Below are 24,225 nucleotides of genomic sequence, written 5' to 3'. Positions count from 1 at the left end.
TCAACTAGACGTAGATTTCTACAAAACTCTGGGTTTGCAGTTTATGTCATTTTTTTATGGTGAAATGTTCTACTGAGGGTGATGTGCATTTTCTTAATATACATAGCTGGATTAAGAAGCAGTATAATTAAGGAGGAACACTAATACTACGTGTTTAATATAAAAATGTACCTTAATATATCCACTTATGCATACTCAATATTTCCAAGTATTACATGACATATTTCACCATTATCAGAAGGTAAACCTGAACCAAACCTGAGCAATGCCTTCAGACGAAAACTAATGGAATGGCAGTTTTACATTTGTAAACACCCATGTGTATAGCATACAAATGCATGTGAAGGCATTACATGTTCATATTGATAAGTATGAAATGTGTGTAGCAAACTCACTTCATTTTGTATTATGTTAATATATAATTCTGAACTGCAATAAATATGGATGTCTGCACAATATTTCTGTGAATAATTTATCAACCATCAATGGCTCATTTCCAAATATTTGCTGCATGATTAAGTTAAAGAAGCAAGACCTACAAAATGAAAGAAAAACAGCACAAGTGACTGAATGTAAATAGATCAAAAACTTCTGCATTCTTATATATTCAATGTGGATTTGAGAAATTGAAATTAATGGTAATGAAGCCATTCATGACAGAAATTAGATAAATACTTTTCTTTACTTCAATGGCCATATAAGATTTGCAGGTACAATACATATAGTTAAAAATCATCATACACATCATTGTCTAATACTATACCTGTAATCATTGTTACAGTTAATTTCAGTTTCAATCAATACTTTGTGGTTAAACCACTTTTGTGTATGATTGCCAAACCTTTTAATATTTTTCCTTGATTCTCTACAATATTTGCATTTTCATGGAAACCCTAGTCATGATTTAATACTGTTTAAATATCACCATCAAGAATATTAAGAGAATATTCGTTTATCATGATCTTAGCTAGCATCAGAGAGAGTATAGGATAAGACATTTTCAGAGAATTGATTAGTTGACTGGTCTTCCAAGGGCAGAGAAGGCTGGATTGGGAATCATGTTATTAACAGAAGAATTAGATGTTCTGCCAATCTTCTCACATCTTTTATCACGATCTTCCACTTCACCCCCAATGCCAAAGAACATTCATTGCAAGAACTTGGAATTGCAAATAAATTGAAAGAGTTCAAATTAATGTAGTAACTCGATTGACTGGAAAGCCAAAGAGCTCTCTCATGCATTTTTAATCCAGAAGTATAATATTACATTGGATGACTATGGGGTGGCATTGAGTTATAGTTTGATGCTGATGGCAGCATGGTCAACTAATGAGAAGAATGACTCTTGACAGTTTGAGTCGCTTAATCCAAATAAAGGAGAAACTTGTCAATGTCGGGGTAAAATTTGAAACAAACCTCATGCCAAGTGCTAATGAACTACCATGTTATGTTTTAACTGTCAGATGATATTTTTGAATATGGAAGTTGACCACACTTGAGCTAAGGAATTACAATGTCAGATTATTTTGCCCATTAAGGCTCACCTTTTTATAGTTATAAATTTTGAAGATGCCTTGCTGAAATAAGAAACTTTTCAGAGAGCTTTAAGAGATCTACTGTTTTATTCCTTTTCATGTCTTTTAATACAAAGTTGTGTAGTTAATTTGAGATTGTTGACTTGTACATAATTGACAACACTATCAAGTTATTGATTGAAACATAATTATACTAATACCAAGAAATCATTATAAACTGCACTTTATTACAGTCAACTACTTAAAACCACTTGACTCATCTACATAGAATGCAGATGAACTGTTCTTAAAACATTGGGATTTACCTCAGTCTGACTCAAATATTTATAAACCTAACCTGTAATTTGTAAATTTTTCTAGCTTGTTTTTATTGACTGAATAAAAGAAAACCAATTTAATCACTCAAAATACATTAAACTAAAATCATTTGCCTTTTAAAATCTATGATTAAAGTTAATATTGGGTAATGCTCCTGCAAACCACTGACTGGAACGTTTATTATAGGTAGCTTGCTTTGTAAATATATCAATTAGAACTGTTTGGAAAAAGAGAAAGGGAATATGTGTGGAAGCATATTGTTAGATATATCGGAAATAAATAATTGTTGCAATCTGTGAATGTGTACCCTTTCTATAGTTATATAATTTTAACCCAGATTAGTGACGGGTCAAGTTGTCATTCGTTTAAAGTAAACAATTAAACTTGTTAGAATAGAGTTTTGCAACTGAGATTTAATTTTAAAAAGTTGCTCTTTCATTTGGAAGTCAATTTGTGAATCTTTGGATGTTGTATCACTCATATATTCAGACAATAATGAGTATCTTTGCAGTGATAATTGTCAGATGATTCAGAATTTCCTATCCTTGGTGGAAGATATATAATGGCAAAGATACTATACTTTGCCATTATTCCCCCCAGACGTGATCGACGATGCCCTCCACCGCATCTCCTCCACTTCCCGCTCCTCCGCCCTTGAGCCCCGCTCCTCCAACCGCCACCAAGACAGAACCCCACTGGTTCTCACCTACCACCCCACCAACCTGCGCATACAACGTATTATCCGCCGCCATTTCCGCCACCTCCAAACGGACCTCACCACCAAGGATATATTTCCCTCCCCTCCCCTATCAGCGTTCCGCAAGGACCACTCCCTTCGTGACTCCCTTGTCAGATCCACACCCCCCACCAACCCAACCTCCACCCCCGGCACCTTCCCCTGCAACCGCAGGAAATGTAAAACTTGCGCCCACACCTCCACACTCACTTCCCTCCAAGGCCCCAAGGGATCCTTCCATATCCGCCACAAGTTCACCTGTACCTCCACACACATCATCTATTGCATCCGCTGCACCCGATGTGGCCTCCTCTATATTGGTGAGACAGGCCGCTTACTTGCGGAACGCTTCAGAGAACACCTCTGGGCCGCCCGAACCAACCAACCCAATCACCCCGTGGCTCAACACTTTAACTCCCCCTCCCACTCCACCGAGGACATGCAGGTCCTTGGACTCCTCCACCGGCAGAACACAACTACACGACGGCTGGAGGAGGAGCGCCTCATCTTCCGCCTGGGAACCCTCCAACCACAAGGTATGAATTCAGATTTCTCCAGCTTCCTCATTTCCCCTCCCCCCACCTTGTCTCAGTCGGTTCCCTCAACTCAGCACCGCCCTCCTAACCTGCAATCCTCTTCCTGACCTCTCCGCCCCCACCCCACTCCGGCCTATCACCCTCACCTTGACCTCCTTCCACCTATCCCACCTCCATCGCCCCTCCCCCTAGTCCCTCCTCCCTACCTTTTATCTCAGCCGGCTTGGCTCTCTCTCTCTTATTCCTGATGAAGGGCTTATGCTCGAAACGTCGAATTCTCTATTCCTGAGATGCTGCCTGGCCTGCTGTGCTTTGACCAGCAACACATTTGCAGCAAAGATACTATACTAGGATGGCCTGTAAATTTAAGACAATTGCATGACATCACAACATGTGATTTTCTGGTATAAAGGCACCAGTTTCATCTTCAGTCCCTCTCTCTACATAATGGTGTGTGTGTAATCTGTCAGTTATATATATGTGGTGCACAGTAACAACAGTATGCAAGGACACAAACTGTGATATTGTAGCTTTGTAAGTAGCTAATGTTTCAAATTATCTTCAAGATATCTGACTCAGCAGAACAACTATCTGTGGTATATTTTATTAATAGTTAATAAACCACAAATAGCTTTATGGTAGCAGCAACTGGGCTCTAAAAGCTGGTTGTGAAAGCTATTTTGTGGCAGTAAAGGATGCTAAAGCCTGAAAAGGTGACAGCAGAGTGGTAGTTATGAAAGTTTTTATTCCCGAACAGTCAATTTGTTTAAATTCAGAGCTGAAGTTACAATGACAAGCTGGACAGAAGCATTGTAAACTCTCTGCCTTTCTCTCTATCCTTTTCCAAAAAAAAACAAAGGGAAGAAACTGCTGATCTAATTTTTAAAAAAGGGAATTTTAAATGTTCCTAAGAGGACATCTCTAAAGTACTTCTAGAAGAAAATACAGCATATAAGTATAAAAAAAATACTTACATTAATAAGGCTTACCTGTGTTCTAACATTAGGCTAGTCTGCCATTTTCTTTTTCCAAATTTGCATAAAAGTTTTTAAAAGTCCACATTATTGTCATCTCTCCTTTTGTTTTGGTGCAAACACTATTTACAGGCAAAACCTGCCTCTAAAAGTCTATAATTTTTAAAAGGACAGTAATGTAATATAAAAATATCCTGATAAGCCAACAAAAAAATACAAAAGTTCTACACAATGAGACAGATTCTTACACTGTATTTTAGACAGCATAAAGCTAAACAAAAGAATGATTGAAAGCAAGCATCTAACCATGACTGTCAAATAGTCACATTCTGCAAGAACTTCAGTTACTTAAGCAAAGAATCAATCTTCACTTTCTGAAACACAAGATAACTGTCAAAGAACAACAGGCAATCAACCTTGTTCTCGATTTGGGCACCAGAGGGCTCAGATGAATAAAATCCTCTGGTAGTTCCAATGATAACTGCAAAGATATTGATAATTTCTTTTCAGATTTCACCGACTCAACCTGAACAGAGCCAACTCCACAATACACAGGTTGGAGTTCATGTCATATTGACCATAGCCAGATAAAACAATCAACCAATTTGTAGATATTGATACAAAGATACAGAATGTGATTTCACCAATGCTAGCTTATGGAATGCTTTTGGATCTTACATAAGATGTACTCAGGAAACTAGCACAATGCAATGCAGTCTACACAAAATAAGTTAACTATTTCAAGCATCTGAGTCCTACGCATTGGCACTGTCTGTCTTAAATGCCAATATGGATCATTAGGATGGTCATCTGAAACCCTTTGCATGGTTGATTCTCTAAGACCTTTAATCATCACTCTACTGACATGCATGGATCTCCACGTTATTATAAAAACATCAGGTGCAACATCAAAGATTCCAAAGGTTAACATCAATCTCTTACATATTTGTTACAACCATGCAGGGCAGCAACAAGCAAGGTGGATAATCATCAGGTGCAACAGGTCAAAAAAAAGGCCATTGTCAGCCTGAAGGCATCCAAAAGATCCCCAAGTTGGTATTTTAATTCTGGTCATTGAGAGACAAGCTAGTAACTGTTCAAAAATGTAATCTTCAAGAGCAAGCAATTCATATTCCTGTTAACCTAATGCTGGGACCTGCTGGATCATAGGTGATATGGACACCAACAAAAACCAAGAGACTCATGCATGACTTCAAATATTGGTCCAGCATTAATAAAGCAATTGCTGAACTTATCAAGCTGTGAGAAGTATGTCAATTCCATCAACCTCAACCATCAAGAGAACCTCTCCATCTGCACAGGATTCCTCCTGAATCATGGTGCATGATTTAACATGTTCAAGGATACAATTACATTCTGGTGACTGACTACTTCACTAAGTTCCCTTTAGTGCTGTGAATCAAAAATACCAGTAGTATAACAATTGTTGCAACATTGACTGCCATATTCAATATTGTGGTGTACCTCAACAAATTGTGTCTGACAGTGACACACAGTACACCAGTGAGTTCTTCCAAAACACATGCAAGAAATGGAATGTTCAACATATCGCCTCTTCTCATTACTCTCAATAGAGTGGTCTTGCAGAATACACTGTTCAGACCAAAGAATCCATTATCATCAAATGTAAAGTGACTTGCTAACATTTTTGGATAGTTATGTTAAGTCTGTGCTACCCCTCTAGGCAATATCCAGCAACACTTCTGTTTGGGAAACAGATCTGCATAGCTCTTTTTTTTGACTCTCACTACACAGCCATATGTGTACAATGCATTGTTGGAAAGAAGGAAGAAAATAGTTCAAGAACATAGAGACAATCATTCAACCCAGAAGCAGCACAAAGCAGACACATTTCACATAAACAAACTGAGTTATAGAAAGCTATTAGATCATTGCATCCAGCTTAGATCATATGACTTTGTCAAGAAATGGTCAAGATTTGTGAAGAAATAGACAATATATTTAAACTGCATATCATCAACTACCTACCTACCTACCATTGGATCATTACTTAGATACTGAAGATATTGTGCCAGGCAAAATCCATCCATCTCCATTGGCAGCAACAGAGCATGTCACAGAGTGAAACTACTTTAACATGTCATCATCATAAGGAACAGATCTGGTCATGTTGTATGATCACGAAAGTGCAATCTGAATATATAGAGACAATTAGGAATATGCATCCTTATACATATCCTTCTCCGTAAGTTTATTTCATGGCATAGCTCCCCGACTAGACTGGAGTGTGTACTTAAGAGAGTTACATGACATCACAACATCTAATGTTCGAGTATAAAAATTCTTGCGTCATCTTCGGTCACTCTCTCTGTGTAATGGAGTCAGTCAACTGTGTGAAATGTGCAGTAATTTCTATGTGCAAAGTCCAAGCTGTGTATAAATCTCTTATTGTATCCTTATAAATTATTAGTGTTGTAAATAAATTTCAAGATAACTTGATTCAATTGAATGCAATGATCTGCATATTACATGGTCAAAAATATAGTAAAGCACAAATGGCATAAGAAGACTTCATAACAAGCTGAGATTTGCTGCATGGAACTAACTTATCTCCCTTTCATGGCCCAGTGCAAGTATATTGGTGAAAACAGGGCAGATGCTGATGTTGTTTCTGTTTTAGGATAGGATTATTTTGCAGTTTCTAGACTTTGAATCTTCGTAGCAACTTGAAGGGAAACTCCCATAGCTCAGAAGAAAGCTTCAGTTGAAAACTGTAGAAAGACAACATCGGTAGGTAATTTTTCTGGATATTTTTAACCACTCATGCATCTGCTTTCTGACCAGAAAATCCCTGATGATTGTAAAGTGCCATCTCTATCTGCACTCCATGGAACATTCTTGAATGAAAAGCTAGTTGTCTAGTATTTTTGTTATGCAGCACTAAAATTCTAGTGGGAGAGAACAATGAGGAAAAGTAAACCAATTCCCTTGATCAAAAATCAGAAATATGAAAATACTCTATGAATAGCTGCATCTGTAGAGAGAGAAACCAATGGTTTCACAACATGGAGAGTTTTCAAATTGTGAAGATGGGACTTGGTCTCCACAAGGACTCTGCAATTCTCACTAATATTGTCATGGACAGAGGCATCTATGGCAGTGAAGCTCAGATCAACTCAGCCTTTTCTCTTTGTCGGTTCCACTGCAGATCTATTGCAGCAGATTATATACTTCAGGGTTTGCTCAGTAGTAGTGCTATTGAGTCACTCCCGGTAATGAATCGTGAAGCCCTCCTTCCAGAGTTCTTTTCTTTTCCCTTGTTACCCTCAATGTGACTTCCAAATGATGTTCATTTTGAAGGACTACTGATTCATTAGCTGAGGGAAGGCAAAAGATGGAAACCAGCAGAAGACTCTCTTTCCTATGTCTGTATCAAAGAGAGGTTTATCTTTGATTGAAATGCAACTGTTGGAAGTGAGCCTTGATTTGAATATCTGTTGAGAATAGGTATCCATTTGTGCCATTCAGTATTTTGGTTGAACAATAGTGAGATTCCAATTTTATGAGCTGCATGATCAACCTGCTTGAGCAACTCTACACCTGTCAAAACATGTACGCTATGTTGCAATGACACTTTCCTACGCACAAATGTAACATGCAAGATGTTGAGAGGAAATGTTATTTAAGATTTGTATTAAAGTATATGTAATGAATAGATCAATGCAGAAACTGCTTTATTCCATCACAGGTTGCGACAGCAAAATAATAAGTTATCACTTTCATGAAAAATTAAGGGAAAAAAAGGTTTGCCAGAGTTAAATGCACCAGCCCATGTAATACAACATCTTACAAAGAACAAAGTTCGTGGTTCAACTCATGATTGATATTGTGATGGGGTTAGCAGGACTATGGCAAGACAGTATATTTGGCTAGAGAAGAAAAAAATCAGCCAGGAATATTTAGCTTGGCCAATATTCTGTGTTCCCTGTTGGAAGGGTACATGTGTGAATAGTAATGAGTACAGGGCTAGGCTCAGCTGTGAAGCACCCAACTGTGAAGTAGCCTGACAATATTCAGTGTCAGGCTCACTGAAAGAATAGCCACTTTGCAAGACATATCAGTCAGTGGCTGATGGCTGGAATTTTTCCAAAGCTTGATTCAATATTTTCTCGAGGGGATGGGAGATGTGAAGCAGTCAAATGCTAAGATTTTAGCAGAATCTTTTGGAATACTACCTTTCTCTTCCAAAAACTGAATTTAACTGTCTCACCAAAACTAGTTCCTCAAAAACCAACTAAATGCAAATGGTTGTGAAGCAGTGTTAACATCTTAAGGATACAGGTTTGCAAACATTGATAGAAAGTGGGATGAGAGTTACAAATTTTATGTTTTGGGAATGTGGGCGGTGGCGTACTGGTGGAGTTAGTACAGTCCTCTTAGTTGGTTAGCTTCAAACTGTAATTTGTGAATGTATTGCAGTTACATGACATTCTTATACTCACTGCACCTTATTAATAGTGGAAATAAATCAATGAAGTATCTATATTTATATCACTCATGATGTCAACACATTGAAAGTACTTAATAGCCAATGAAGTATTTTTTACAAAGTAGTCATTGTACTTGGGTAATAGCTGAAAATGTGTTGCTGGTTAAAGCACAGCAGGTTAGGCAGCATCCAAGGAACAGGAAATTCGACGTTTTGGGCCAGAGCCCTTCATCAGGGATGAGGAGAATGTGCCAGGCAGGCTAAGATAAAAGGTAGGGAAGAGGGACTTGGGGGAGGGGCGATGGAGATGTGATAGGTGGAAGGAGGTCAAGGTGAGGGTGATTGGTTGGAGTGGGGTGGGGGCGGAGAGGTCAGGAAGAAGATTGCAGGTCAGGAGGGCGGTGCTGAGTTGAGGGAACCGACTGAGACAAGGTGGGGGGAGGGGAAATGAGGAAACTGGAGAAATCTGAGTTCATTCCTTGTGGTTCCTAACGTGCAATCTTCTTCCTGACCTCTCCGCCCCCACCCCACTCCAACCTATCACCCTCACCTTGACCTCCTTCCACCTATCACATCTCCATCGCCCCTCCCCCAAGTCCCTCCTCCCTACCTTTTATCTTAGCCTGCCTGGCACATTCTCCTCATTCCTGATGAAGGGCTCTGGCCCGAAACGTCAAATTTCCTATTCCTTGGATGCTGCCTAACCTGCTGTGCTTTAACCAGCAACACATTTTCAGCTCTGATCTCCAGCATCTGCAGACCTCACCTTTTACTTGGGTAATATGCAGAGTAGCCAATGTTTGGACAACATGGTGCTATAAACAGCAATGTACTCTTTGTCACGTAATCTGTTTTAGTAATGTGGATTGAATGATAAACATTGGACATGACATGAAGTAGAACTGCTCTCCTTCAAAATAGTGCCATTCGATCGTTTGCATTCATCTGAAAGGGCAATCCAGGCTTGGTTTAACACTTAATTGAAAAACAGCATCTCAAACAGTACACCACCCTCTCAGTATGGCATTGGATTGTCAGTTTAGATTTTGTGTTGAAGGTTCCCGAGTGGACTACATGCTTAGAGGTGCATTTGCTATAAACTGAGCAACTGTTGAAAGCTTACCAGAGTATGAAGCATTCTCTTTGAAAGAGAATGGAAGACAATACCAGAGACAGGAAAATGAAAACATGAAGCAACATTTTTCTATGACCATTGACCCCAGATGTCAATCCAAAATGGCACGAAGCCAGGTTTCTAAGATAACAATAATTTGGTGTGTTCCAGTTCCCTCAGAGAGTCCAGGTTGCTGTAGTAGCAAGCACTTTGCACAGACTTGTTATAATCTAGAGCTATGGATTCAGATAATAGAGGCTCCAACTTTCTTTCCAAGACAAGGTGTACCAGGAATCTCTCCTGTTCTTACCACCTGTCATTGACCAGTGTTGGAAGAATTTGCTGGTTGATAATCACCCTGTGTCATTCCATTATGAATGCACCTTCCTTGCCATCATGTCCAGTGAGAGATGGGACTTGTAGTTAGAGTTTTGAATTCGAGGCAGGATGCTACCCATTGTGTCACAAAGTTCATCACAACAAACAAATACTAATAATTAAAAGAGCCATGTGTTGTATATATTGAGGAACCAACCATTACAAACTCATAATTTTGGTACACTAGTGCCACTAATCCTCTTTTCTAGATAGTTCCTATATCAACCTTTTCAGAGATGTAGTGATGCCTCTGAAACAGGTGGGGCTGGAATTCAGGCCTTCTATTCAGAGATAGAGACACAACCACTGCCACCACTAGAGCCCTTTCAATCCTCTTTTCTACTCTTTTAGGACATCAAATGATTAGACAGTCCCCAGTGGGGCCACGATAACAAAAATTCAATCAAACGGTTAACAGAAACATGTAAAAAAGGGATGCACCTCAGGCCTACAGTGCCCACTGGTCTCTAAAGGCCTCTTTTGTTCTGGTGGACACCACATGCTCTGCCTCAATAGATACAAGTGCAGATGTAACCATGAATAATCCTCTTGTTTTCTTCGTTTTATCTAGAGATATTTTTATGTACCTCTGAACATTTCTTGTAACCACCAAATCACCCAAGTTACTTTTCTTTACTTATACCCCACCACTAAATCACCCATGCCTCTAATAATAAAAACCAAGCACAGCCCCTTCAACAAAAGTGAGGAAAGGTAGGGAGATAGGAAGGGAATTAAATTAAAATGGAGCTGGATAGGAAATTGGGTACATCATCCCCTGTGGTGGGCACCTCCCTCTGAAAATTTTGAGGCCATTGGTGGACAGGCAGTCTCTGTCTCCAAAGACAGATGGGCTTGAAAGTAGCTATGGAGAGAGACATGCATTCTGGAACTGTCAGTCCCTCCATGGCCTGCTGCCTGGATCAAGTGATGGCAACTTCAGGTAAAGCCAGAAGCAGATCCACAAGGAAATCCACCTTTGTCTGTCCACTGCACTGGATGCCAAAGATCAGAAGCATGGGGCTGAGGTGTAAATAAAGTAACAAAGGATATTTCAAATAATTGAAGTGAGTGTATTGTCTCCCACAGGCAACATACACATGGTCCACAGATTCCACAGCACTGCAAAATAAACAGCTCGGTTAGGAATCTGTGAACCATCTTAATATATGGTACCTGAGACTACTGCATACAACATCCTCCACCCAAGGTCCCTGATGGAAAGCAGGAGAACTCTCACATAGAATGCCCTCCACTGGGGATACTCACTGCCCAATGACAAAATAGAATACGAAGGCAAGGCAAAGGAGAAGATGTGAATGTGTACAGTAGCAGCCCATACAGGAGAACCCATTGAGCCAGGGTAATTTAGGTTGAGGGAGATTTTGGAATCTGAAGCTGATGAGGAATTCCATATGCACAGGAGAAAGAACACCACGCACCTGAATGTCTTCCACCAATGCCAGATGTCTGATCTGAGCACCACCATTTTCAGGTAAAGAATGATATTGGCCATGATCAAGACATCTTCCCGTTGCTACATTTGTTAACTCTGTGATAACATCAAGCCCAGGCCTCGACCAGCCAATACATTCTGGACTGTGCCATCACTTGAACCTCTGATGTTGAAGGTTTGGATTCCTGTACACCAATCCCAGCAGTAGAAAGATATGGTATAAAACAACCACGTGTCAAACCTTGATTAGATACTTGTAAAAGACAGGCAGTGTCCTGAGGGATACCTGCAGAACCTCACAGTGTATATGTAAGATATGTATTCCATAATTGCAGTTGTTTATCTGGTGGAAGAAATCCATCACCAGGACTCACAATGTGGGAGGAGGTTTGATGTTAATGCTGCAGTGTGTGAATATGGAACTTTGTCATCTCGGTGCAAATGAACATCAGCCTCTGACCAGAACCTCTGCAATGACCCAGTGATGTTCTTGTCCCAGGAGATGTTAACTCACACACTCTGGACTTTCAGTACAAAACTGGGGGGCAGGTCAAAAGCACAAGCTGGTACCACAGCACGGAGGTCACCAACTGGTATAAAGCCAGCACTCAACCCCTGTAAGATGGCACTCAGAGCAGCTACATCTGGCACCCTAAATGAGCTAAAGCACCTCAATAGCCAGACACAGGACAGTGGTATCGTTGGTATTGAACTGCCAACCTGAAGTTCATAGTCGTTAATTCTATCATGCTAGATATTTCTTAATTGACCTGTTTAGTGATGTTATTACACAGTCTGGAACCTGAGTCTCCTGGTAGGGACACAACAGTGCACCCTAAAGGCTCTTTCAGCCTTCTTTTCAAACAACAAATGATTAGACAGGCCCTGATGGAACAAAAAATATAATCAAACAGTTAACAGGAACTTTTAAAATATGAACGGCAACTTATTGAACCAAAGTAACATTATCTGGAATGATGATGCACCCATCCCCAGTCGCGCTCAACAATCTCTCAGGCCAGTACCATGCTGTTGCACACCACATGTTCCCTCTCAATAGAGAGCCAAGTGCAGATGTAACCGCAACAATCCTCTTTCTATTTTTCTTAATTTAATTAAAATTTCAGTATCTGCTGTGGTGGGGTGCAAACTCATGTACTCAACAAATCAAGCTTGAGATACTGGATGACTAGTCTAGTGATATCATTACTACCTTTCACCTATTTTTCCTAATCAACCTGTTCAGAGGTGTTATTACACATCTCTGGACCAGGTGGGCCTGGAATCTAGGTCTCTTGGTTCAAGGGGAGATGATCACTGCACTGTAAGAGGGCCTACTGTTACCTTTCATTCATGATTAAGGAAATCCATGATTGTTTCATGGCCACCATCACTGAAACTAATTCAATCTTCTTTTGTATCTTGGGTTAACAGCCTATTTGGTTAACAGTGATAGAAGATGAATCACTAGTAAGTGTTAATGAAAAGAGGTACTTGTCTTACCAAGATGTGGTTTACTGCATGATAAAACAGGTACAATTTAGATTGGCTAATAGGACATTATGACTAAGTCTATAAAATAATGACGACACATCTGTCACCATTAGGATTTTAAGCTAACGTTCTCTTTTCTGCTCCCAAGAAAAAAGGACATCTGGTTGGAGAAGTTTAATGCAGTCTCCAACATTTATCCTTTCATCATCATGTGTTCTGCTGCTTGCTCATTTGCTTAAGCCTTTGCAACTGTTGATTGAGTATTTTTAAAGCAGTAAAGTGTATAAACTATAAATGCATTTGCCCGCTGGCACCTTTTTCTCCTGGGTCCAACAGATTTTCCAATATTGTTACCAATCTGTATTTAAACAATGATGCCACCACTGCCACTGTGTGTATGTAACTGTGGAACCAACTACAACCAGCTAATAATTGATGTTAAGTGCTTCAGTTAATCCTCCTGATCTAAGCTTTGACAAGAAGTTAAAAGCAATGAATCACTTAATTGGTTGCTTATTCATATATCATCACTAAAACTATCACGAGACAATGATAACACATTTGTTTTCATTGGGATTCCATCGAGAACTTGGCTCATCTATACTCAACACAGAACTGTATGATGTCATTAGATTGGGTGGGACTTAATGTAAACTCCAATATTAACTCTTCAAAAACTATTAAATGTTCCAGAGGAATGGGATTCATCTTTGGGGTGATGGCTCTTTCATTTTACCACACTACCTTCTGTCTACATTGTATTGTCGCTTAACACTGTCGCACTTGTACAGTACAAAAGTGTTGACATTATAGATCAGAATAATATGAGGATCTGTAATCTTGTAAGATGTGGTGGATGCACTCATAATTTGGATGACTTGACCGCTTCAGACCTAGATACATTAATGGTCTAATCTTTGTAAACATATTATATTTATATTGTGTCCGGATAGGCTGCTGAATTGTCAACCAAATCAACTGTCTTCAGCATTCTTGACCGAGAGCATGGATTGATGAGTAAACAGCTACAAGTACTGCAAGCCACTCCTGTGGTTGACAACAGAATGATTTAAACATTTGCAAGTGTAAGTGTTCTTATAGAACAATTAAATCAAATAGGTAAATAAAGGGGAAATCTCAGATGGTGTGATTGAATTTGCATTTAAGAGGGCAGTGTTTGGATCAATTAGTTTCACTTATTCCAATCATTGTGATAAGTAACCACAGAAATCATGTTAATGAAAACTTTATCAGTAATTGTGACTGTAGTCTGTAAAGTAATTTCAGGATTGAAACTTTTAATGTACCAACCATACCTGCCTTATTCACTTGTGGTTGAACTTTGGCACTACAGAATATCATCTTCTTTGCATCAATGAATAACCGGTAATAACCTGCTATCAAACAAGCGAAGTTTACAGCTTCAGTTGATTCCATTAGCAACACGATAGGCTGAAAAAGAAAGCATCAAGATTAATGTTGCAAGTTGTCAGGAATGATTAGGACGGACTTAATAAAAATGGCCCTGTTGCATCAGAAAGTCTTTCAAGTAGCCTCTGAGTGTTGCATACATAATTGCACTACACTATGTGGTATTGAGTTGTGTTAATCAGTAAAGTCTGAGATTTAATTACTGGTCTTGACTGCGTTCAATTAACCCAGGGGTGTGGGAGTAGAGATCCTAAATATTTCTGAACCAACCTGTTCGGAGATAATTATTACCTCTGGAGCAGATGAACTTGAAACCAGGCATCAACAGAAGTTGTACAATTGATCATCTCCTCAGAGTCAATAAGGAAATATATATCAGCCATTTTTCCTTAAATTGAGGTCTATTGAGTAATAACAAATGTGTGTGTGTGTGTGTGTGTGTGTGTGTGTGTACGCGCCAATAGCCATTGTTCATACATATCCAATGAACATATGGAAGAAATGTTGAATGATATGATGAAGAAAAAGAGAAGTAAAGCATTTTGCCTGGTGATGGGTATATATGGCTACCTTTTGATAGGTATACTGAGATCAAGAATATATGGAGTTATCTGGGATCTTAGCTGCTTATTTCATCAATATCGATGGAAAAAGGAATATAAAAACAGTAGACTGATAAATACAGATGGTCTGTCAAGTCTATCTCATTCAGCCAGGTTGTAAGATGGTAACATAACTTGTAAAACTCCCTACCTGCCTGCAACCTTATCAGAATGAGCTAAAATACCAGTGAATGAAGAGCTTATGCCTGAAATGTTGATTCTACTGCTCCTCGGATGCTGCCTGACCTGCTGTGATTTTCCAGTGCCACACTCTTTAGTCTGATTTCCAGCATCTGCAGTTCTTACTTTCTCCTCCCTGAGATACCAGTGGCACTGGCTGTATCACTCAGGGCATAGCAAGTTAATTTGTTTCCACTTCCAGGAGACAAATTGCTTGTCGAAGGGAAACAGGTATCCACCACAGAAATAACTTTGCAATTGCTCCTTTATAATTGTATCACAATTTTATTCCTTTTTAGATACTATTTTCCTCAGAGGCCCAACATAATCCTGACCTGGACTCTGGCTTATGTCCATTTCTTCCTTTCAGAAGCCTGGTCGGTAAACCTGGTTATAAAATATCACAGATGAAATTTTGATCCAAACAGAGAAATATGTTAAAACACAGAAACAATTCATTCTGTCTAATAAGGTCTATTTATTCTACAGGAGTAGTCAGTTAGCAGTTAAGAAGGCGTATGGGATTTTTGTCTTTATTAGCAGATTCATAAAATTTAAGAGCAGGGAGGTGATGCTTGTACTGTACAAAATGTTGTTTAGCTCACAGATAGAAGGGATGCATGGCACTGGAGAGGGTCCAGAGGAAATTTACCAGGATGTTGTCTGGGTTGGACAGTTTTAGTTACAAAGAGAGATTGGATTGGAGTTCTTTTCCTTGGAACAGAGGGTACTGAAGGGGGAGCTGAGTGAGATATATATAATTATGAGGGGTCTAGACAGAATAGTCAGACAAGAACCTTTCCCCCTAGTTGAGGGATCAATGACCAGGGGCATAGACTTGTAGTAAGGGGCAAGATGTTTAGGGGGAAATGTGTGGAATTTATTTTCAGCCAGAGGATGGTGGGAACTTGAAATTCATTGCCTATAAGAGTGGTAGAGGCAGAAAACCCCAAGGTAGTTAGATGCACACTTACACTGGGAAGACATACCAGGCTATGGGCCATGTGCTAGAAAATGAGATTGGAATAGTTAGGAGGCTTGTTTTGACTGGTGCAGACTAGTTGGGCTGAAGAGCCTTTTTCTGTACTGTCGCCCTTCGTATCTATGAACTGCTCATTTTCTACGTCCTTTCTTCTCCTTTTCTTACATCTACCTAACCAATCTGATCTTGAATGACACTGCCGCAGTTTTAGCTGAGCTGTAGTTGCAGACAGTTGTGGAAGTTCAGGGACATTTAATTTCTACATCAATCACTCACTCTGCAAGGGAATTCCACAGCCTTACAACTATTCAATTTTAAAATGAATTAGCCTTTTTATGTTAATACAGTAAGCATTCAGACAAATTGAACTTAAGGTCTTTAGACCATCAGACATAGGAACAGAAACAGGCCATTCTGTCCATTAAACCTGTTCCATCATTTAATGAGATCATGGTTGACCTAATAATCCTCAACTCCACTTTCTTGCCCTTTCTCCAGATTCTCTTACTGATTAAACATCTATCTCAGCCTTGATTATACTTAACAACCCAATCTCTAAATGCTCCATGGAATACAATTTCACTGCCCTCTGAAAGAAGAAATTCCTTCTCATTGTTGTCTTAAAAAGACAACTCTTTATTCAGAGATTATTCCTTCTGGTCCTAGACTCTCCCACAAGGGGAAACAACATTTCTGCATCTAACCAGTCAAGTCCTGAAGATCTTTCACATTTCAATAAAGGCTCCTCTCATTCTTTTAAACTCTGAGTACAAATCTAACCTATTCAATTTCTCTTCCTAAGTCAGTCCATCCATACCCAGTATCAGCCCAGTGAACCTGGCCTGCACTGCTTCTAATTCCAGTATATCTTTCCTTAGATAAAGGGCCCAAAACTATTCACAGTATTTCAGCTGTGGTCTAACTAGTACCTTGTATGGTTTTAGTGTAAAAAGTGAGGTCTGCAGATGCTGGAGATCAGAGCTGAAAATATATTGCTGGTTAAAGCACAGCAGGTTAGGCAGCATCCAAGGAACAGGAAATTCGACGTTTCGGGCCAGAGCCCTTCCTGATGAAGGGCTCTGGCCCGAAACATCGAATTTCCTGTTCCTTGGATGCTGCCTAACCTGCTGTGCTTTAACCAACAACACATTTTCAACCCTTGTATGGTTTTAGTAAGACTTTCCTATTATTGTGCACTATTCTCTTTGAAATAAAGGCCAATATTCCATTTAATGCCCCTATTGCTTGCTGAACTTGTGTACTAGTTTTTGAGACCTTTGTACGAAGACTTTCAAAATCCTTTCCGCAGTAGCTTTTTGCAGTTTTTCTCCATTTAAATAACATTCAACTACTCTATTCTTCCTGCCGAACTGCATAATCTCACATTTTCCCACATTTATATTCCATCTGTCAGTTTTTTTGACTTCTAGCTTAACCTATCTATATCCATCTGCAGACTCAATATGTCAAAGTCACCTCTTGCGTTCCCACCTACGTTTGTGTCATCCACAAACTAGACAAGAATAAATTCATTTTCCACAGCTAAGCCATTAATATATATTGTAAATAACTGTAGACCAGCCCTGACCCTTGTGACACTTCACTAGTGACAGACTGCCATCTTGAAAATGCTCCCCTTATCCCAACTTCTATGAGATTGTCATATCCTCGATCCATGCTACTGAGACAGCTCAGTGGTTAGCACTGTTGCTTCACAGCACTGACCCTGTTTGATTCCACCCTCAGGTGATTGTCTGGGTTGAGCTTGTACATTCTCCCTGTGTCTGCATTGGTTTCCTCTGGGTGCTCTGGTTTCTTCCCAGTGTCCAAAGATGGGCAGGCTAGGTGGATTAGCCACGGTAAATGCAGGGTTATGGGGAAAGGGTGGATCTGGATGGGATATTCTTTGAAAGGTCATGTATGGACTTGATGGGTCAAAATAATGGCCTCCTTCTGTATGGTAGGGATTCCATATTACCTCCAACACCACAAGCTTTTATCTTATTAAGTTACCTAATGTGTGGGACCTCATCTTCTGAAAATGCTGAATACATTTTATACATCCAGTACGTTCCCTTTATCTAACCTGCTTGTTACTTGTCAAATAATTCCAATAAATTTGTCAGGCATGATTTCCTCTTCATGAAGCCATGCAGACTATGCTTGGTTAAATTATATACTTCTAAATGCACTGCTGATACATCCTTTATGTTTTCCCAAAACAGATGTTAAGCTAACAGGCTTATAGTAACCTTTTTTTAAAATCTCCTTCCCTTTTTAAGTAAATTATACATTGGCAGTTTCTCACTACTCCAGAATTTCTCCAGAACCTAAAGATTATTGGAAGATGACTACTATTGCATCCATTATCTCGGTAGTTGCTTCCTTTAATATCTTACAATGTATCCCATCAGGTCCAGGGGACCTATTGGTCTTTAGCCCCATTAGTTTCCCTGGTACTTTTTCTCAAGTGGAGTGGTAAACATTATATTTATTTTGTCCTTTGTTTTTCCCTTGAATATTTAGTATTTTTGGAATACTATTAATGTCTCCTATCGTGAAGGCTGATGCAAAGTGTTTATTCAATTCCTCTGCCATTTTCTGATTATCAATTGTTGTTTCCCAGCTTTGTTCTCTAAAGGGCCTACATTGACTTTGGTCTCTCTCTTCCTTTTTATATATTAAAATAAGCTTTTGATGTCCATCTTGACTTTACTTGTGGGTTTGCCCTCAAAGTTTATCTTCTCAATTTTTTTGGGTTATCTTCTGTTGGTTTTGAAAATTTTCCCACTACTCTGGCATACTCCTTGTAGTGATTGTAATGAGGTTAGCCAGGTGGATGTCATTGCATATGTGTTCCCTGATTCAGGCTGTTAATCTGGTCCATTCAGGAAGCCCTGGCTGACAGATTTAAACAAAACATCCTGGCACTCAGAGCTCTGAGGGAGCTGGATCAATGTCAAGGATTCTCCATGTGTAAATAAAAGGTGATTTGGTGACAGGATTCAGCCTCTTTGGAGTTACTTCACTCCTAATATTTGCCACATTATATGTCCTTTCTTTTAATTTGATGCTTACCTTAACTTCTGGGCTTAACCATAGTTTACTTATCCCCTTCTTAGAAGCCTTTATTCTCACTGGGGTATATCTTTTCTGTGAATAATGACTATATTCTTAAATTCTGCCATTTTCCTCAATTACCTTTGCTGCCAAACTCCTTTCCCAGTCCATTCCAGCCAACTCTACCCTCATACTTTTGTAATTACCTTCAGTTGAGCTTAGCACAATTCTGATCCAAGTTCTTCCATCTCAAATTGAATGCTAAGTTTTATCATATTGTTCTTGGGGAATCTTTTACTTTGATACAATTTCTTAGATTTGCCTCATTACACATTACTTTATTGAAAATAGCTTGATCCCTGGTTGGATCCAAAAATTGTTCTAATAGCTTTCCTGAATATAAATTCTTCCTTGTGTCTATTCTGACAAACTGACTAATCAAATTTACATGAAGGTTAAAGCCAACAAGAATTCATGAACTGTCCTTTTTACAATCCCTCATTACCCCATGATTTATATCACTGCGACCAAATTGCCTGTCAGGATCTGTAGACTACTCTGATCAGTGTGTTGTTCTCTTTGTAATTTCACATATATATCCAGTTAGATTATACATCTTCTGCTTCAAGATCATTTCTTGCTCTAATACTTATTCCATCCTATACTAACAATGCTATTCCACCACCCTTTCCTTCCTGCCTCTCCTTTTGAAGAGTCACTTACCCATGAATATTTACTTCCTAGCTTTGCTCTCTTTCTCACTATGTTTCCATAATAGCTTTTAAATCATAACCATTTGCTTGTAATTGTGCTATCAATTCATTTGTTTTGTTTTATATGCTAAGCACAAACAAGTAAACAGCCATTAATTTTCTCTTCTTCCTATTCCCCCCCTCCCTTCCCTTGACCCTATTTACTGCAGTTTTTCTATGATTGTACATTCTGTTCCTTCCTCACCCAATCTAGGTATCATCATCCAGATCACTGTCCTGTAATGCTGTCATGTCCTCTTGCTTTCCAATCCCCTACTAATTAGTTAAAACCTTCTCAACAGCGCTAGTCATTTTATTTACCATTCCTGTAGGGGAGAAAGTAAATATATTGTTCAGAATCTTGGCTTTTCACAGAAAGCAGGGATCAATTTTGCTGTCACCACACCTTTGCACTAGGAGCATTCTATTTATGTTTACAAGACTAGTTAAGAACTAGGTTTTCGGCAGATTGCAGAGTGATAGGTTCAAGATGTTTCCATTTCTAGTTTAATGTGATGTAGAAGTCTGACATGCCATGGAAAATCTTAGAAGCTCTTTTTTTTTGCTCCAAGCTCCTCTTGCCACTGGCTCAGCAAAATGCAAAAGGCTGATATTCTGCACAATACAATCTTTCCCTCCCCTTTCAATACATATTAACCTTTTCTGAAGTTGCCTGCAGGGTTATAATACCATAATAACTCAAAACAATGATAATGCTACAGTTATCAACAAGGAGGCTTTGTAGCTTTGCCTGGAAATGATGTGACTGGATTATTAGAGTGGATAGAATTTAAAAGCATTTTAGATGCTATAGAGAAGATGGAACATTACATTTCTATAAATGTATTCCTACAATTGTCTGGATTTAATTTAGTAGACAGTTTATTTCAAATGTATTTTACGTTAATTTAAAGGCATGCTGATTGTCTCCTTGGCAACATTCTGACTTTAAATCAGTATATTTGCTGTTATGACATTTGATCCTGAGATTGGTTTCCTTCCTTACATTCATGCCATCATAAAGACTGCCTATTTCGTCGCAGTAATGTTGTCTGAACCCTTTCTCATCTCATTGTATCTGCTGCTGAAACCTTCATCTATACTTTGTTTCCTCCTTTATTGACAACTCCGATACACACTTGGCTGGTACCTCAAATTCTACCCCGGTCTGGAACGTCTAGAAGTCTGCTTTCCATATTTTAATTTGAAATAATTCCCATTCCCTCTTCACAATGCTCACTGACCTACATTAGCTCCTGGTCAAGCTTCTGAAGGCATATAACATCAATAATATGGAATGTGCTGCATTTGTCCATTTGACTCCAACATGATCTCAAGGGGTTCCAGGGTTGCCCTGTCATAGCTGACAGAAATTAGGACCCTAAATTTCCTATTTTTATTGTACAAGTTTTACACTTCTCATAAATGTAGCTGAGGCAGCTTTGAAATTTCTCTATGTGTCAGTGTGTCTACATGTGGTTAATATGGACTTCCGTAAAGCCTTTTACAAGGTTCCACATGAAAGGCTAATCCAAAACAAGTTGCAACGTGGATCCAAAACTGGTTCACAAATATGAGATATAATTGGAAGCTTGTGACCAGCGGTGCACTATAAGGTTTGGTGCTGGGACCCTTGCTGCTTGGATGCAAATGTAAAAGGTATAATTAGCACGTTTACAGTTGACATAAAAATTGGTTGTGTCATTGATACTGAGGTGGATGGTCTGAGGCTACAGCCTAATATTGATCAGCTGGTAAATTGGGCAGAGCAAAGGCTTTTCAAATTTAATCCAATAAATGCAAGGTGATGTATTTTGTGAGGTCTGATCAGGGAATGATATACACAATGAATGGTAGGTCCCTAGGGAATAGTGAAGAACAAAGGGACCTTGTGTATGTGTCCATAGATAAATGAATGTGTCAATATACATAAGCAGGGTGGTGAAGAAGTTATATGGGATGCTTGCCTTCATTAGCCAGGACATATAACATAGGAGCAAGGAAGTCTCGTTACAGCTTCATAAAACATTGGTAAGGCCACAGATAGAATATTATCTGCAGTTCTGGTCATATACTATAGGAAGGATGTAATTGCACTGATTAGTGTGCAGAGGTGATTTACCGCGATGTTGCCTGAGTGAAAATCTCAATTAAGAGGAGAGACTGGATAGGCTGCATTTGTTTTCCTTTCAGCAGAGGAGGATGAGGGGGAATGCGATTGACATACACAAAATTATGAGAGGCATAGACACAGTAGATCGTGAGAATCTCTTCCCCATGACAGATGTGTCTAAGTCCAGAGGGCATAGGTTTTAGGTGAGGAACAAGTGCTTTAGAGGAGATACGAGAAATAAATTTGTCACACAGAGGGTGACAGAAATATAGAATGTGCTGCAGATACTTTTGCAACATCCACGAAGCACCTGGATGCATGCTTAAAATGCCAGGGCATGGTAGGCTATGAGCCAAGTGTAGGCAAATGGGGTTACAGTAGTTTGATGTTTGATGGTCGACATAGACATGGTGGGCTGAAGACCCTGTTTCTATTTCCAAATACAAACAACTTCTAACAAGCAAGGACAAAGGAATTTAAAGATAATATTTACGCAGCTTACTGCTGCCGATGCCTCAAGTTCCTTGGGAAAAGAAACTGAAGGACCTGTTCTCACAACGTGAACGCTGACCTTGAGCTGGGCATGGACAAGGAGCTGATGTTATTCTGGCATTCTGAACAATTATCCTGTGTTTATTGGCTAGCAGTATTCAAATGGTTGATTAATATAGGGTAAGTTACCAACTCCTGAAATGGGGTTTATCAACAGTATTTAGAGACACGACAACATTTGTCGGGTAGCAATTAATACCAGGCAGTTATCTCCTTCAAATGGAAGATAGACCAAAAGTTAGAACATGGAACACAGAATATAGAACAGTACAGCATAGAACAGGCCTTCCTGTCCACCATGTCTGTAACTATCGTGGTGCCATCCTGAACTAATCTGCTTGTACATGGTTTGTATCTCTCTATTCCTGTCTGTTCACGTGTCTGCCTAAATGCCTCGTAAACATTGCTATTGTAACTTCTTCAACATCTGCACTGTCGAGCCATTCCAGGCACCTACCACTCTCTGTGAGAAACACTTCCCTCTCACATCTCCCTTAAATGTTTCCCTCCTCACCTTAAACCTATGCCTCCTAGTATTTGACTTTCCACTCTGGGCAAAAGACCCCAACAATCCACCCTACCCATGCCTCTCTATATTTTATATACTTCTATCAGGTTTCCCTTCAGCCCCCAATAGTCTAGCAAAATCAATCAGAAGTTTATTCAACTTCTCCTTACAGCTAGTACACTCCAATCCAGGCAAATCCACTCCAATTCTGGTAAACCTCTTTTGCTTTCTCCAAAGCCTCCATATCGTTTTTGTGGTGTGGTAACCAGACCTGCACAAAATACTCCAAATGTCACCTAATTCATTAGCGTTCATTAGCAGAGGGATTGAATTCAAGAGTCGTGAAGTGATGTAGCAGCTGTACAGGACTTTGGTTAGGCCACATTTGGGGTACTGTGTGCAGTTCTGGTCGCCTCACTTTAGGAAAGATGTGGAAGCTTTGGAGAGGGTGCAGAGAAGATTTACCAGGATGTTGCCTGGAATGGAGAATAGGTCGTACGAGGATAGGTTGAGAGTTCTCGACCTCTTCTCGTTGGAACGGTGAAGGATGAGGGGTGACTTGATAGAGGTTTATAAGATGATCAGAGGAATAGATAGAGTAGACATTCAGAAACTTTTTCCCCAGGTACAACAGAGTGTTACAAGGGGACATAAATTTAAGGTGAAGGGTGGAAGGTATAGGGGAGATATCAGGGGTGGGTTCTTTACCCAGAGAGTGGTGGGGGCATGGAATGCGCTGCCCGGGGGAGTGGTAGAGTCAGAATCATTGGCGACCTTTAAGCGGCAATTGGATAGGTACATGGATGGGTGCTTAATCTATGATAGATGTTCGGCACAACATCGTGGGCTGAAGGGCCTGTTCTGTGCTGTATTGTTCTATGTTCTATGTTCTATGTTCTAATGAAAGTTTTCTACAGCTGCAACATGACTTTCCAATTTTTATACACAGTCCCACATTGAGAAATCAGTAGGTGTGCTCAGCCAGGATTTGCACTTGAATAAGGGTGACATTATTATGTCGGGAGATGTCATA

The 24,225-nt window shown here is 39.5% G+C and overlaps 1 protein-coding gene across 1 annotated transcript in view; it reads right to left on the bottom strand.

The window, feature by feature from the left end:
• frmpd3 (FERM and PDZ domain containing 3) overlaps positions 1–24,225 on the bottom strand; it is a 216,096-nt gene that overhangs the window by 15,758 nt on the left and 176,113 nt on the right. The window contains exon 12 of the mRNA XM_060831992.1: positions 14,329–14,464. Coding sequence (XP_060687975.1) covers positions 14,329–14,464 — 136 coding nt within the window. The remainder of the gene's footprint in view (positions 1–14,328; positions 14,465–24,225) is intronic.

This window comes from Hemiscyllium ocellatum, chromosome 11 (assembly GCF_020745735.1).
Source record: "Hemiscyllium ocellatum isolate sHemOce1 chromosome 11, sHemOce1.pat.X.cur, whole genome shotgun sequence".
In the NCBI taxonomy this organism is placed as follows: domain Eukaryota; kingdom Metazoa; phylum Chordata; class Chondrichthyes; order Orectolobiformes; family Hemiscylliidae; genus Hemiscyllium; species Hemiscyllium ocellatum.
The sequence above is the reverse complement of the archived record's forward strand: the minus strand, read 5'-3'. Positions and strand labels throughout refer to the sequence as shown.